This window comes from Miniopterus schreibersii (genome assembly GCF_964146895.1).
Source record: "Miniopterus schreibersii genome assembly, chromosome: 9".
Lineage (NCBI taxonomy): Eukaryota > Metazoa > Chordata > Mammalia > Chiroptera > Miniopteridae > Miniopterus > Miniopterus schreibersii.
This window is the reverse complement of record NC_138118.1, coordinates 4163388-4179063: the sequence shown is the minus strand read 5'-3', so window position 1 is coordinate 4179063 and position 15676 is coordinate 4163388. Positions and strand designations below refer to the sequence as shown.

The 15676-nt window shown below is 46.0% G+C and overlaps 1 protein-coding gene across 1 annotated transcript in view; it reads left to right on the top strand.

The window, feature by feature from the left end:
* The window catches only part of CNTNAP2 (contactin associated protein 2), a 1311177-nt gene that overhangs the window by 1206876 nt on the left and 88625 nt on the right, over positions 1-15676 (top strand). The window contains exons 17-18 of the mRNA XM_081147555.1: positions 1407-1625; positions 8469-8705. Coding sequence (XP_081003681.1) covers positions 1407-1625; positions 8469-8705 — 456 coding nt within the window. The remainder of the gene's footprint in view (positions 1-1406; positions 1626-8468; positions 8706-15676) is intronic.

The window sequence follows — 15676 nt, the reverse complement described above, 5'->3', positions numbered from 1 at the left end:
ACTCCGGCACCCATTGCAGGTTCGGGGGGCCAAAGCCAGCCCCAGTTTTGATGATTTTCGGGCAGGACTCACAGAACCTACCAAAGGCAGGTTCTCACGGGACCTACCACAGGACTTACTCCTGGCTGCAGTCATTCCGGGGAAAGAATACGAGTTAGAATCGGGCTGGAGAAGGTTCACGGGGAGGACAGAAAACGGGAAAGCACCAGATGCGACCGCCCAGGTGTGCCCCTCCTACGGGGTCACAGACGCATTTCCTTCCCAGAATCGACTGACAGTGCGCGTGGAACTGCCCCGTGGGGCGGCTGCCACGGCCTGGTGTTCAGAGACTTCATTCAGGCTCCGTGACAGCGGGTGACCGCAGTTTCCAGCCCCTCCAGACTTCCTCCATCGCCTCGGCGGCCTGTCTGGGGTGGTCAGCCCCGACCCTCAGTCACGTCGCAGACTCTGACGCGACCCAGGGCTCCCGAGCAAACAAAGACACTCCTGTCAGACGTAACATTTCCAGGGTTCAGATGTTACCTTTTCAAAGCCAAGGGCAGCCTCCAGGCTTCTCTTTGGACACGGTGAAACTCCTTACGACACAGTTTGAAAATCTTTCTCTTGGTGACAGGGAGGCAAAAGCTTCCTGGGAGCTTCCTGCTAGGAGGAAACTTGTCCATCCCAGGGTTTCTCGGGTGGGATTCCAGGGCCACCCGCGTCAGTGACCCGGTGTGAACAACACACAGACTCCGGGGTCCTGCCCCAACTTCTTGAACTGGAACCACTGCGAGAGGAGCCTCGAAACCTTGCACTTTCAGCATGTTCCATGGGCACTTTCTTAGACGGGCCAGAATTCCAGAAGTTACGACCCCAGGTCCTTGTTCCTAAGATTGGAATAATTATGACCGCAGCCGGTCACGGGTTCAATTCCCAGTCAAGGGGCATGGGCCTGGGTTGCAGGTTTGATCCCCTGCCCCAGGCAAGATGCATGCGGGAGGCAACCAATCAATCAATGTGTCTGTCTGTCTCTCTCTCTCTCTCTCCCCCCCTTCCACTCTCTCTAAAAATCAATGGAAAAAAATATACTCGGGTGAAGATTTAAAAAAAAATTAAATCTAAGACACCCAGCTTAACTTCTCCAGACCTCGGTTTTCTCACCTGGAGGCAATGATGGTGACTCCTCGAGAGACATCTAAAGATAAAGAAAATCAGTGTCCACCTGGCCCCCAACATGAGTCCGTTTCCGTCCCCTGGGTTGGTCACGGCAGGTCGTGGATCGACATTGGGTCCTCATTTGGGTGACCTTGCCCCGGACCTTGGGGCCAGGGGCTGCCCAGGTTATTTCCTCCCTGCTTTGTCTTCCTTCTTCTCTTTGTTGTCCGGGGGAAGACACTCATGTGCTTTCTGTACCTCTGCTCCTCCAGCTGCCACAGAAGTGTCCTTTTCGTTCGACGTCGGGAACGGGCCAGTGGAGATCGTGGTGAGGTCGCCCACGCCCCTCAACGATGACCAGTGGCACCGGGTCACCGCCGAGAGGAACGTCCAGCAGGCCAGCCTGCAGGTGGACCGGCTGCCGCAGCAGGTGCGCAAGGCGCCCACCGAGGGCCACACGCGCCTGGAGCTCTACAGCCAGCTGTTTGTGGGTGAGTAAGGGCCAGGCCACCGTCGCCCCCCTCTGGTGGTTCTAATAACCTTCACTCTGACAAAAATACATCACGGTGGAGATCTTTCTAGAAGCGAGTATCTAGGCCTCTTGCAGCCCCTCCCAAGTCAGGATGGAGCGAGGCAGGGAATTCAGGAGACCAAGGTCCAGTTCCGCGGCCCACCGTCTGGGGCCCGCAGTCCTCGTCTGTGGAACCAGAGGGGCGCCAGCTCCATCTCCAAGGATCCGACCTGTGCAGTGTTAGGGTTGGGGTTTTCGAACAGTTTACCATTCTTTGATAACTTGGAGCACTTGTAACTGCACAAAAGGAAGGGAGGGGGAGGGAGGGAGGGAGGGAGGGAGGGAGGGAGGGAGGGAGGGAGGGAGGGAGGGAGGGAGGGAGGGAAGGGAAGGGAAGGAAATGGGATCCCTGAGGTCAGGTTTGCTTGAAATGGTAAGCAGGGATCTGTTCCCTTCTTTAGACTTCTGGCCAAGGCTCTTCCTACATTGAGAAAAGGTGGTCACTGGGAGGAAATTTAAACAGCAGCCGTGTGGGAATTGGGCTCAGCCGCCCAGCCCAGCCTTTGCTTTTGACCCAGTCGAGCTGAGCCTAATGTTACTGCCAATCGAGTCCTATTTCCGTGGCTCGTTAAACTTTCAGTTTTGTTTTGGGGACAACGAACAGTTTAGGAAGTTAGCCATTTCCTCTCTCGAATGAAAAGAAAAGCAAGTCTGAAGGACTTTGAGGCCGGATGCCGCCTCACACCCTGAGTTTCCAGGGTCTAATTGACCAAGCCAGGCAACTGTGACAGCCTCAGAGCCAGCAAAACCAGACGTGGCCCGGTCATGCTCGTAACCCCCTGCCCTGTGGAAGAGACTCCCCGGCGTCGGGGTCAGTTCACTTCAACAAGGCCAGAGTGCCCGCCGTGTCTTCCCTGGTTGTGTGGAGATGCTTGAAGAACGTTAGATTTACAAGAGCCAAGGTCCGGAAACAGCCCGAGTGCCCTTCCGTAGATGAGCGTCGCCCACACACTGAGAGGTCGCTGGTTCGATTCCCGGTCAGGGCACATGCCAGGGTTGTGGGCTTGATCCCCAGTAGGGTGCATGCAGGAGGCAGCCGATCAATGTTTCTCTCTCTTCTTCTCCCTTCCTCTCTCTCTAAAATCAATAAAAACATATTTTTACAATAAAGACTTTTAAAGACAGAGAGAAAGGGGATATGGGGAGAGAGAGAGACATGGGGATGCTAAGATCAGCAGGAAGGAAATGTTTATTCTGCTTCCGAGATGAGCAGAGCTCACCAGCAGGGCACGGAATAGGAACTATAACACACAGGCATGTGTAAAAGAAATATTTGGACAGGGTTCTAAGCTGATGCATTAACATTGGGGTTGGCGTTGAAGTTCCCTGAAGTAACTCTTCATAACTGGACATTGGGCTCTGGTTGGGATGTGCTGGCTTAACGCTGTCGTCTCAGCCCCCGCCTGTAAGACTTGCTACGGAGCGGTGCCCTCGGAATCGGCACTGCCAGGCCCAGCTGCCCACCTCTCCCCTCGGTCCCCGCCCCACCTGCCCCCCACCTGCAGGGTCCTTCCCCCTCCCTCTTTATCCCGGAGCCCTCTTCCCAGGGACATGCTGACGGATACTCACTTTCCCAGTGGAGTCCATCCAAACCATAGCCTCGCCCCCCCACTCCCAGCCCAGGCCCCCCGAACACTGCCTGACTTTTCTTCCCCATAGTGGTCGTCACCTTCTAACGCCTAACGCACTTGGCTCACTTGTTGAGTCTATTGTTACGTTTCACTCCCTCAGCAAGAACACAAGCTCTACAAGAGCAAAGGCTTTTGTGGGTTCTCTTTCATAGTTTCCCCCAAATACCTAGACGAGGCCTGGCTCCTAGTAGCCGTGAACAAAACGCTCACTGAAGGGATGTGTTAGATCCCATGTGCGTGAGCTTCCGTGTGGTTCCTTCCTATGGAACCACAGAAGGCGTCCAAAACCCAGCTTAGCCTCCTAGAAAACCATTAAGCTCTGAATCTGAGAACAAATCTGTCTTTATAATTCCCCTGGGTCACGAGTTTTGCCCTTTTGGTTTAATTTAATACCCGATTATATCGCCTCAATCGTCTGTGCATTTGATGGTGTATCACTCATTATGGGTAGTTACAGAATTTTCATAATTAATCTTTAATTGCAATACTTGAATAGCATTTCCCGTGAAAAATAATTTACAGATTAAACCCAATCTCACCTTTGATAATCATCACGGGTCTGACGAATGCGGGTGAAGGCCTTGCGTGGCGGGGGCTCTCTCTAATGACAACTCGTTGATTTCCTAATCAGCAAAGGTTAAGTAGCATTTTTGCTCGCAGACCTACAATTTAAACTTACAACATTTGTCATCGGGAAAGATTCCTATAGAGCCCATGAGTTGAACTCCAATAATTATCGCAAGTTCTAGTGCATGCACATCTTTTGCATAATATATAACGACCATTTTCAGCACAAGAGATTTTTTTCATACCGACTCCATCAGTAAAAGTACTTTCCAGCTCACTGGCCAGTCTAATAAATCAGGGGTCATCGAAGTAAGAAAAGAGCATAATTTATTCCGTTTTTCTTTCAAGAGAGAGGAATGGCGGCCCACTTACCTGCTTTTTAGATTAAGAAGAGAGAGTGCAAAACTTTATTTAATGGAGGCCACAAATACAGATTAGGGCACAGCCGTATGTTACGGTCAATTAAGAGAGGGAGGAGGGAAAGTCAGGCAGCCGTGCAGCGAAGGGACAGGAAGAGGAGATTTAGGGGAAATTGAGAGTAATTTACTGAAATATGGAGACGGAGACATATACGCACAGAGGGAGAGGTTGTACATCACAGGGCAGAGTAATTTAGAGCTGGAAGAAATGAGAGACATCACCTAGTTCCACCCCCTTTTTTTATGGGTAGGAAACATTGATGCTGAGAGAAAGTAAGGTGTGATGAAAGCCACATAGCCAAGCAGACAGTCAACAGTCCCGATGCAGGGAGAGGTAAACACAAAGGCAGGAAGAAAGCCTGGTAAGTGGAGAAGCTCAGGAAGACCCAGGACCAGAAAGAATCAAAAACAGGGAGGCAGAGAAGCAGAAAAGGCTGCCCCCTCCGACCCTTCCTGGAACGAGGCCTGCATCCGCGAATAAGTGTACGAACATCTGTCTAAATGTTTGCTTTAATAAGAGTAAAAGTATGATCTCATCTAGATTTATTTGCTCTGCCAATTGGCCCTTTATAAATCTCTGATTTTTTTTTTTTTTTTTTTTGGTCATATTCACGTTTGCTTAGAGTCTTTTAACAATCTCTTCTTCAAACTCTCAACTATCGCTGAGACCCATTAAATATGAATTATTTCCTAATTAAATGCATCCCAGATAGATTGAAAGAACAGAATGTTAAGAGAAGTGAGGTGATAAAAGTGCTGGAAGAAAATGTAGCTGGATAATTATATTATTTTGGATTCGAGACGTTCTTTCTAAGTCTAACACCAGAGGCAGAAACCCTACACATAAAATAGATGGATGTGACTACATGAACATTCAGAATTTTCATGGGGAAAAAGAAACATTATATACAAATTAACAGACACAAACCAGAAGGAGGTAGTTGTCAAATTTTACAACAAAGAGGTAAAGCCCAAAATATTGTTGTCAACGAATTAGAAATAGGACTTCTGTTCCCCCTAAAAAGCATAGACATGCCTGGCTGGCATGGCTCAGAGGTCGAGCATCGACCTAGGATCCAGGTGATCAGGGTTCGATTCCTGGTCAGGGCACAGGCCCGGGTTGTGGGCTCGATCCCCAGTAGGGGGCGTGCAGGAGGCAGCCGATCAATGACTCTCTCTCATCACTGATGTTTCTGTCTCTCTCTCCCTCTCCCTTCCTCTCTCTGAAATCAATAAAAACTTTTTGTTTTTTAAAGCAACAGACATTAAGGAAAAAAAATACTAGAATTGGTAAAACATAAAAATCATTCAAAGCACAGTATCTGAAGCACTGCACATTTAAACAATGAACTCTTCCCCACTCGCCCCCCAGCCTATAAATTCAAAAGGCCCCTGCCTCGTATTAGACTTGGTGTGGAGAAGGTCGGAGCATCATACTCTGTGGGTGAAATACTAAATTCTTCTTAGAGGAAAATAGATTTCAAATGCCTTTCAAATGTATATGCCCTTGTCCCCAGCTGTTACAGTTATTAAAATTAATTCTAAGTAAGAACTGGACAGGTGTGCACAGGTTTTTACAGGGCTCTTTGTTACAGTATCGCATAAAATGGAAATTGGAACAGGCCTGGAAGCCCAGTGGTCGCGGAGGGGCAAATAAGCCCTCACACCTTCACAGAGCGAGCTCCCGAGCAGGTTTAAACAAGCTGTTCTAGTTGGATACGGGCCGCTTGGAAAATGTCTTGTGATATATTAAGTGCCAAAAACAAATTCCAAAACAGTGTGTACATCACGATCGCGTTTCCCCCTTTGTTTTATTTTTCACACTTGTGTGTGCTCATAGATAAAAGTAGAAGAGGCTATTTGTTAGAGGTGAGAGTCCGTGGTTATATCTGAGCAGCGTTACGGATTCTGTCTCATTTCGCTTGTGGTATGCTTACGGGGGAGAGAGGGGGAGATAACTAAAAGCAAGGATTTTTAAATGTTAGCATATTCTGATAGGATATAGCCTTAATTGACTAGTGATGAAAATTTAAATGGCTAAGGATTTATTGGACAAAAAGCCCTTGGAAAGCCCTTATCGCCAAAACAAAACCCATAGGTGCTAAAACGAGGGAAGCCAAATTAAAATTTTAACACATAAAAGGTGACTAATGGATTGAAATTCTTCCAGATCGAGGCAAAGGCCCAAATTCTCCTCAGCACAGAGGTGGGAAGCTGAGCCGATGAGCAGATTGCAGAATGGGAAATCCTTCCAAGTGGTTGTTTCTACCGACTTCTTTGCCATTTTCTGTCCCATAGCTTTGATCAAAAAGGGCATTAGACGCCCTTCAATTAAACCTCTCTTCAGACATTTTATTTAAAAAAATAATCCCTGGAGAATTATTATTCAAATCTATGAACTACCCAATGAGAGACCAGCAGGCCTTGGGTTTATAATGGTCATAGGGGCTTCATCTGTCATTTCATGGCCAAGGATTTCCAGGTCGAAGCAAATGCTAACCCATCTCTTCTCTAAGGCCTTCGACCCACCAGCCCTGTCTGCTGAGGCCGCTGCTTCGTACACTCTTTCTCAACATAATAGAACAAGTGATAGGAATTAATCCCCCGACTGCCGACCTGCCCTAACTCTCACGAGCCTACTGACCACTCCGTCTTTGAGGGGACCCTGACCCTGAAGCTCTTCTTGTGCATCAGACGGTCAACAAAGAACAGAGTTTAAGACTATAGATGAGAGAACAAGGCAGATCTGACCCAACGTGGCCACTTTGGAGCTTTGAGTCCTTGAGTGACCTTCTAAATTTTTCTAAGCCTCAGTTTTCTCATCTGTACAATGGCTGTAGTGATTACAATGCCTCCCTGGCCGGGTCATTGTGAGAACCATGCGATTGACATATATGCAAGGCATATGGTAGACTACCTACTACATAGCCTTCAATAAAAGAGTAACTTTTATTTTATTAGCAGTATTATTTCTCTAAATCCCCATCACATATTTTGTTTAATAATTTTAACTGCTATTCATTCTATTTGAAATTTCCGGAAAAGTTGTTACTCTAAAACACAGACATGTATATAAACTTGAGTGCCTCCTCTTGTACCAACTGCTTTAAAAAAATAAATAAGGTCATTACAGTCACAATTAAACTCACTTGGATATAATGCTCCAATGACTCCTTCTATGAAACTGTTAGGAAATTTTAATATTTTCATGCTCATGGACCCCCATCTAACTCTGTAACTTACTCTGAAAATCACAATGAACTTGCCCTTTGTTCTGTATGTCTTGCAGTGGCATTTAGACAGAAGCAATGAAATCTGACCTGACCTGGTAATAAATGCCGTGTAGTTGACTTACGTGAAAAATTATTAATTCCAGCTTCCAACCACCTGAGACAAGGCCCTGGGGACCCTTAATGTGAGCTCCAAAGCAAAGCGTTTCGTGGGACAAGCACCAGGACTTAAAACCACATTTCGAGTGGACTCATCCCTTCCAACTAGTTGACTTGTTAGCTAGGTTAATATATCCGTGTCTCTCTGCCTTTGTATATTTCCTCCAATAGATAGTGGTATGGACTGAACAGCGAGAGAAATTAAAGAGCAAAGGGCCTAGAGATTCCTCCCATAAACATCTTTTCTATGGGAAACAAGATAAGACTTTCCAAAACAGCTTATGTAATTTTTGTGTATCTTCAAACATTTTCTTTCTTTCCTTTTTTTTTAAATGTATCCTTATTGATTTCAGAGAGAAGGAGGGAGAGGGAGGGAGAGAGATAGAAACATCAATGATGAGAGTCATTGATCGGCCGCCTCCTGCACGCCCCCTACTGGGGATTGAGCCCACAACCCGGGCCTGTGCCCTGACCAGGAATTGGACCCTGATCTCCTGGATCATTGGTCATTGCTCAACCCCTGAGCCACACCAACTGGGTTTCAGACATTTTACTTCTGTAGCCATTTGATTGCACCTCGGAAGACAGCCTCTTTTAATTAGGCATTATACAGCCTGAGGGGGGAGCATAGAGTCTCTCTATTAAGAAAAACCCGGTTGGAAATGAGCTGCCAGCTGCTCTTGGCGCCTCGGCTCCTCCCACAGTTGTTCGAGGTAGAGGGTCCTGGGTCTGAGCTGCTTGCTTCTGTCGTTCCCAGGTGGCGCTGGAGGCCAGCAGGGCTTCCTGGGCTGCATCCGCTCCCTGAGGATGAACGGGGTGACCCTGGACCTGGAGGAGAGAGCGAAGGTCACTTCGGGGTTCAAGTCCGGGTGCTCAGGCCACTGCACCAGTTATGGGGCCAACTGCGAGAACGGAGGCAAATGCATAGAGAAATACCATGGCTACTCCTGTGACTGCTCGCACACGGCCTACGACGGAACCTTCTGCAACAAAGGTAAGGCGAGCCCGCGCCCAGTCCTGCTCACGCAGCTCTCTGAGCCTGAACCGTCCACGCAGTGATTTCTCAGCTGCACACAAGCGCCTTTGTTCTGAGGGGAAGGTGTTCAGAATTGTGCCCCCACTCAGCTAGGGCGTCTCCCTCAGTCCCTGATCTGTTGTTTAATAAGATGAGATGAGAGAAGCTCTGCCCAGCCGGCGTGGCTCAGTGGCTCTGAATGCCGTGGCCCCGATTAAATCCCAGTCTGTGTCGTGGAATCACCATGAACTTTTTGGCCTGGAACACCATTAATGCAGTAGGCACCCTTGAGGTTAAATCAGGGTGAGTTCAGAAGCATCCTGTGGGGTTATTATTGAGGTCCCTAGAAAATCGTATTGGTTCCTCGAATACTTATAGTGTTTCAAGAAATAAAAAGGAAGTGCTCGATTCGAGAAACCACATCTGTAATCTGTAATTTTCCCCCTTTCCCAAGGGGTTAACAGTCTCTCTGCCCCTCCTGCCGCCTTATTAAGGATTAAGTCAGTTCTGATTAATGGAGTTCTGGTGTTTCTCATGTTTATTCTGAAGTTAACCCAAATATTTGCACAAGTCCATTGCTAGTCATGTCCTAGTTTTCAGAACCAGGGATTAGTAAGGTTGTAAGTAAAATGCTTCCTAAAACTTTACTAATCGAAGTAATCTAATTTAAATCCCTTTTATGTAGGTCTGTTTTAGCCTATTGCCTTCAATAAATCCTTAATAAATGTCTCTTAAAATGGAACCTTATGAATTCAGTTAAAACTATAAATTAAGTCCTATAAATCAAGTTAAAACAGTAAACCAAGTTGTAAATCTCAAGCAAGTTTCCAGCCCCCCCCCCCTGTTAAATAAGGGAAAATGTTATCTCGTGTGACTTTACAAAGTGTCCTACAGCATCATAAGCCACATGTGGCTATTATAACACTTCATAACGTCTTAAAAAACATCAAGGACTATTTCAAACAGTTTTATTTCTTTTCCTATAATGAATGTGTCATTGTTCAGACTTTCAGCTTTTGCCCTAACATTCAAATGTCACTGGATTACTTATTTCAGCAACTCTTCAATTGCTCTTAAATTGTTAAGAGTTCATGAAGCTCTTTTTGTCAGAAAATCAAAGTATCTTGTGGTTGAAATGATATTACGTTGTATCTAACTGACATTTTACTGAACATCTCCTTTTATGCAAGGCACTGAATTAAGTATATTCACAATATCTTACTTTACTTATTCATCACAGAAATTTTGAGATGCAGGTTTAGTACTATGATTTTTGAAATTTAAGAAACTGAGGCTTCTAGAGGTTAAGTTTATTATCTAAAGTCATATGGCTAATCAATGACAGATTGGTAGTGGAACCTTAGGGCCCAGATTTCAAGACTAATGTTTTCTCCACCATGTACACACCAGCATGGTGTTCTTTTCACAACACAATCACTGGGTGGGAGCCAAGCTGTGCTTAATAGAGGACTTGGGAGCACATGGGCAGCTTGCTCCAGATTTGGATGTTTCTGACAACTAGAGAGTTTCTCTTATTTTTTACCTTCATCTCCATTAAAGATGGAAAATGTCTTCATGAAAAAACAGTGGATGTCAGGCTCTGGGTTTAAATCCCTGTATCTTTAAGAACTCAGGAACATCTGTAACCAGAACCCAAGTTCGGCTGCCTGCCACCACAAAAACCAAACTCATGAGACAGGTGGTGGTGAAAAAGGAAAGTGGTTTATTCAAGTGCTGGTCACCTGAGATGGGATACTATTGTCACAAAGCCCATCTCCACATCTCAGTGCAGACAGAAGTTTTTATAAGGAAGGAGAGGGAAAACAGAACAAAGAAATCAAGGGGAGGGTGTTGAAAAGTTCTCTATGTGCAGTCCAGGCACAGTCCATTCTGATAAGGAATGCACTTAAAGACTAGCCACCTTCAACCCAAAATGACTTTGAGCTGTATGACTGTTCACCCTCTTTCCTGTGGCCTGATATTCTACTGGCATCATTGGAGTGAGCAGGAGCGGGTCTGGGAACAGAGCAAGACTCACCTAAATGTACATTGAGTGATGGAGTGATTGAGGTTGAGTCTTCACAGAGCCACATGTAATTTAGGAGAGAGGAAAGCACTGGACAAGCTTCAAGGAGGTGGTTACAGTGGCTTCTGTGAGGACAGAGAGTTGAGGAGCTTTAGAAGAGGCTGGAAGGGCACCCTAGGGGAGACAGTCCAAGCTGATTCTCTTCTTTCATGACCTGCCCGAGGTCAGCCCTGCACCGGCCGAAAGAGAGAAAACTTACCCTCACTCCTGCTGCTAAGATCCAGAATTCAGGCTAATTGTATTAGTGCTGTAACTTAGTTACATTACCAAATAAATAATCTTTAGTTATTGATTCTTGTTAGAATATTGTACTGTAGGAAAATGTATTCTGAGTTCCTAAAATCACTGTATACTATTGTAATTACTATGGATCATTCTGTACATAGTATTAGCATATATAACATAAACATTTTCCTTGAAACCCCTTGGTCTTGATGCCCATCATTTAAAGAGACTGCTTAAAATTCCATCCAGTGGATTTACCAAAATTTATTTAACCTAAGTGGCACACAAGAGGGAAATGGCAATTTCTATTCCTGTTCTTGAAATTGATTCCAATTTTTTATTGTAAATAACACTGCAGTAAATGTTTCTGTAAATGGCATTTCAATATTTTACATGATTGACTTGGGCCGGATTGCCTATGTGGAGAGGAGAGTTAAAGGGTGTAAATGTTGATGGTTTCTCATACGTGGAGCCAACCTGATTCCCCAAAACAAAGCACCCGCATCCCTACTCTGCGTGAGGAGGCCAGTATCTCAAATCACCACCAACAGTGTTTTTCCTTTTCGTCATTGTTGTGAATGAGCCAGTTGTGAATGGTTCTTTATCAGTTAATTTGCTCTTCTTTAATTACTGAAGAACAAAGAATTCCAAAGTGACGTCTGGCGAGATTGATGTGTCTGAGGAAGGCCTGCTCAAGGGCAGCTGAGAGCCTGCACGGGTCCAGTCTGTAAGAGTAAAATCACCTTCAGGTTCAAAAGTTCTGCTTGCTGAGGTCCCAGGGTGGGCAGGAGTGGGGATTCTGACCCTGAAAAAGTCCAGGATCAGGGCTCAGGGGAGAGAATCAGGGACACCCCTGCTAGAGCTGGGACTCTCTCGAGACTGTGCGTCCCTAACTCCATGAATGCACGTTCCTAATAGAAAAAATGTTAGGTATGAGTCCCGATTTATAGGCCTTCGTTTATATATTCATTTATAAATTTTGTACACATGCCACTGAATTAATGTACATCATAAAATAAGCACAAAAGGAAAAATTATCCTCTTACACCAAAAACTTACCATAAATCCACTTCAAATAGCACACACAGGTACTAGCACTGGGTATGTGTCTCCCTAACCAAAAACATATTTTTTTAATAATTTAGGTCTAGTTTTATTTTAAAGTTCATCGGAATTTCTTGGTCTAGAACCCAGTTTTCCTATAATTATTTCCTAATTGTTTAAGATCATTTATCCACATGTGGGTGATTTTTTGAAAAAAAATGCAATGCAAGACCTTTGGTGTATTATATATAATTCAAGAATTACATAGTAAACCAAAAACAAAATAAAGAGCCTTTTAAAAGCCTGCAGCAATACCAAAAAAAGGCCGCCCAACCAAAAAATTCTCCCTAGAACAATTCTTTTAAATCCCAGAAACAAAGCCAAAATGTCAGTCCGTTCTTTTTAACATTTTTCTCGGCAAAACAACAATCAACTGAAGAATAAAGCATGGGGGTTCTAACCTACTGGCAGGGACAGACCGTGTCTCATTCGCGGCGAAGATTTATGGTTCTGATCATAACAATATCGCACGCACGCAAAATGAATAATTAAATTCAAAGGAAGCACGTCGGCAGTGCTGACGGGCTTGAGCCCTCCGACGGGTCCTCGTACCCCATCGGCCCGTGATTGTCCCATTGTTGAAGCCACTGCCTTTTGAAACCAAAGCCGACGGCAAGAGGGGGAGCTTAGGAAAGCAGCTCCAGGTCCTCACCTGAAACGCTCATTTAAAACTAGGATTTGTTGGGGGGGGGGGGTTAATCTTTAGAACTTAAATTGCACAAGGTAAATTTTAAATACTTTCTGTATATAATTATGATATTGTCCCACAGACATTACACATTTATGCACCAGAAGCCTTAAAAATCTTCCTGCGAAAATGTTGATACATTGTGGCAATTACTTCATATTTAATATGTAGAGGAATAGGGGTCGGTTTGTGTCCATATAGGAAAACTTTGAAGGCTGCTCGGAGGTTCCGGACTTCTTGGGTTCAACTAGCATAAAGTGATAAAGTCGTTGTGGAGTTCAGATGCTAACGTAAATAATAATAGATATTTACGTTACAGCCAAAACTGCTGAGCAAAACCAGAGCCTAATTTGTTGGCTTCCGCGCGTCCTGGGGCCTCAGCACGTTGATATCTTATTCCTGCTTTAAGAATTTAACCGCTCCTGTTCTAAAAGCTTTGTCAGACAGGCCCACGTGAAGCTGGTTTTCACTAATGCTGCTGAGATACCTGGCTCTTTGGAAAATGTATTGATTTTCCCCCGTGTTTAATAACAGCAAGTTACATATTTAAAACAAAACGAAACTAGGGTTCCTATCAGCCGTGTCTCGACGGTTCCCCTCCATCCTGCACAGCGGAGGTCGGTTCTTCCAGCTCCACTTGTGTGGGTACCACTTGGTTCCCCCTGAAGCCCTGGGAAGGTTAGAGGGTTATTTCCAGCCGGAGCCACGGGACCCTGAACCCACACAAACCTCCACCTGGCAGAAACTGGGAAAGGGGTGCTTGCCTTCCGCAGGGAGGGAACAGCAGCAAGGCGGCCAACAGGGCCGATGGCGGGTGGGGTGCAAACAGGTTGACCCAAGTGACCGCAGACGAGCCACTTGCCTTCTCTGAGTCTCTGTCCCCTCATCTAAAACCTGAATGATGACCTGTATCTCGAGGTGCCGTCAGCCAGTAGCATAGCTCCCAGCTCTCTTAAGCAGTAGGCGCTGAGCTCTAGGGACAGTGGAGACGCGCCCGGGCCAGGTGGTGAGACGGCAGGAGCCGCGGTGCCGCTTCCCCCCCCAGCAGAGGGCAGACTTTCGTGGCCTCCCTCACCGCTCCTGAGCTTTCCCTACATGATGCTGCTTCCATCCGATTGGAAATAAACTCTCAGAATGTCAGGTTTCTATTCAAATATAAGTATAAAAGAATTAAAAAGCAAAATGTCATTTGGAGCCCTGGCCGGTGTGGCTCAGTTGCTTGGAGCGAGCATCGTCCAGGGCACCGAAAGGGGGCGGGTTTGCTTCCCAGTCAGGGCATATAGCCAGGTTTGGGGTTTGGTCGCCGCTTGGGGCTTGTACGGGAGGCAAGTGATTGATGTTTCTCTCCCTTTCCCTTCCTCTCTCTCTAAAATCAAGGGAAACATATCCTTGGGTGAGAAAATTTTTTTTTTTTAAGCCATTTGGAAAGAGTATTTTTGATGGTGAGACTGTGGCTACCACGTGGCTTTCACCAGGTAGCATTACGAAAGGGAAAGGCGTGGGGATCGTCGTTAAGAAGGCAAGAGTGCCGGGCCAGTGTGGCTCAGTGGTTGAGACCGACCCAGGAGCCAGGAGATCGCGGCTTGGTTCCTGGTCAGGGCCCAGGCCCAGGTTTCGGGCTCGATCCCCAGCGAGGGCCTGCAGGAGGCAGCCGATCAGTGTTTCTCTCTCACTGATGTTTCCCTCTCCCTCTCCCTCTCCCTTCCTCTCTCTCTAAAATCAATTTTTTAAAAACATACTTTAAAAAAAAAAAAAGAAAAGGAGAAAGGAGGAACAGCCAAAAGTCTTCAAACACCTTGATCTCCAGTTACACAGTTTAATTTGTGACAATTTGTTTTATCTTGCTGTTTATGTCTGACCTGAAGTCTGTCCGACTTTTGACCTCACACCCATCACCTAATAGTGCTCATCAGTCTCGAAACATAAAATTTTATTTTTACATCATTTTATCCCATTTCTTCCATGCCAACCACAAAAGCTACCTTTTCTTTAAAACTTTCAGACTGAATTCATTAAACCACTTTGTCTTCAAAGGTTTCCCTTCTCTATAGACACGAGGAGACTCACACGGTTGCTTTTCCTGGCCCTGGGGAGACACCCCGGTTAAGCTAACTCGGGGTTTGTATGCAGCTGGGCTCCCTACCCTGCTCCAGGGGGCCGGCTCCACTGAGAAGGAAGCCAGGGATGGCAGGCGCCGAGCATTTCAGCTCCGTCTCTGGGCTCCACTCCTTCTAAACAAAGGTGCCGCTTGAACGGGGCTGTGTTTGCAGACGTTTATTTACACTCAGGACCATGCAGAAAAATGAGAAATTAGAAAGAAGCGACTTTTAAATCTTCCCCAAACTATCGAACCAAAGAAATGGCAGGAGGTAGGGAAATATTATGGTTTTAACATGTGATGTATGTTGCTGTAGAGCAGAAAAGGCAAACGAGTGAGCTGGAATCGGGACAATCTCACGTCCTGAGCCAGGATCCTCTACATTAAACATAAGATCAAAGACTTAAAATACCAGAAGCCTGGGCCTTCAGACTGTGTTTCTTTGGCTGATTGGCCTGGGAGCTGAAACAGCACAGAGCCTCTCAGGGAATTCTTAGCTTGAAGCAGCATTTTGCATGTGGTGCACTTTTGCCCTGGGCTGTTCCCTTCATGTCAAAGGACAGGTCAGTGAGCAAACGAGGACTCAGCAGGTCACTAGCAACAAACACTTTCCAGAAAACCATGTTGGGGGACTCCAGAGTGTGTGTGTGTGTGTGTGTGTGTGTGTGTGTGTGTGTGTGTGTGTGTATGTAGACTCTCACATATTTTCTGGGGGGAAATATATGCACACATATTTACATACATACATC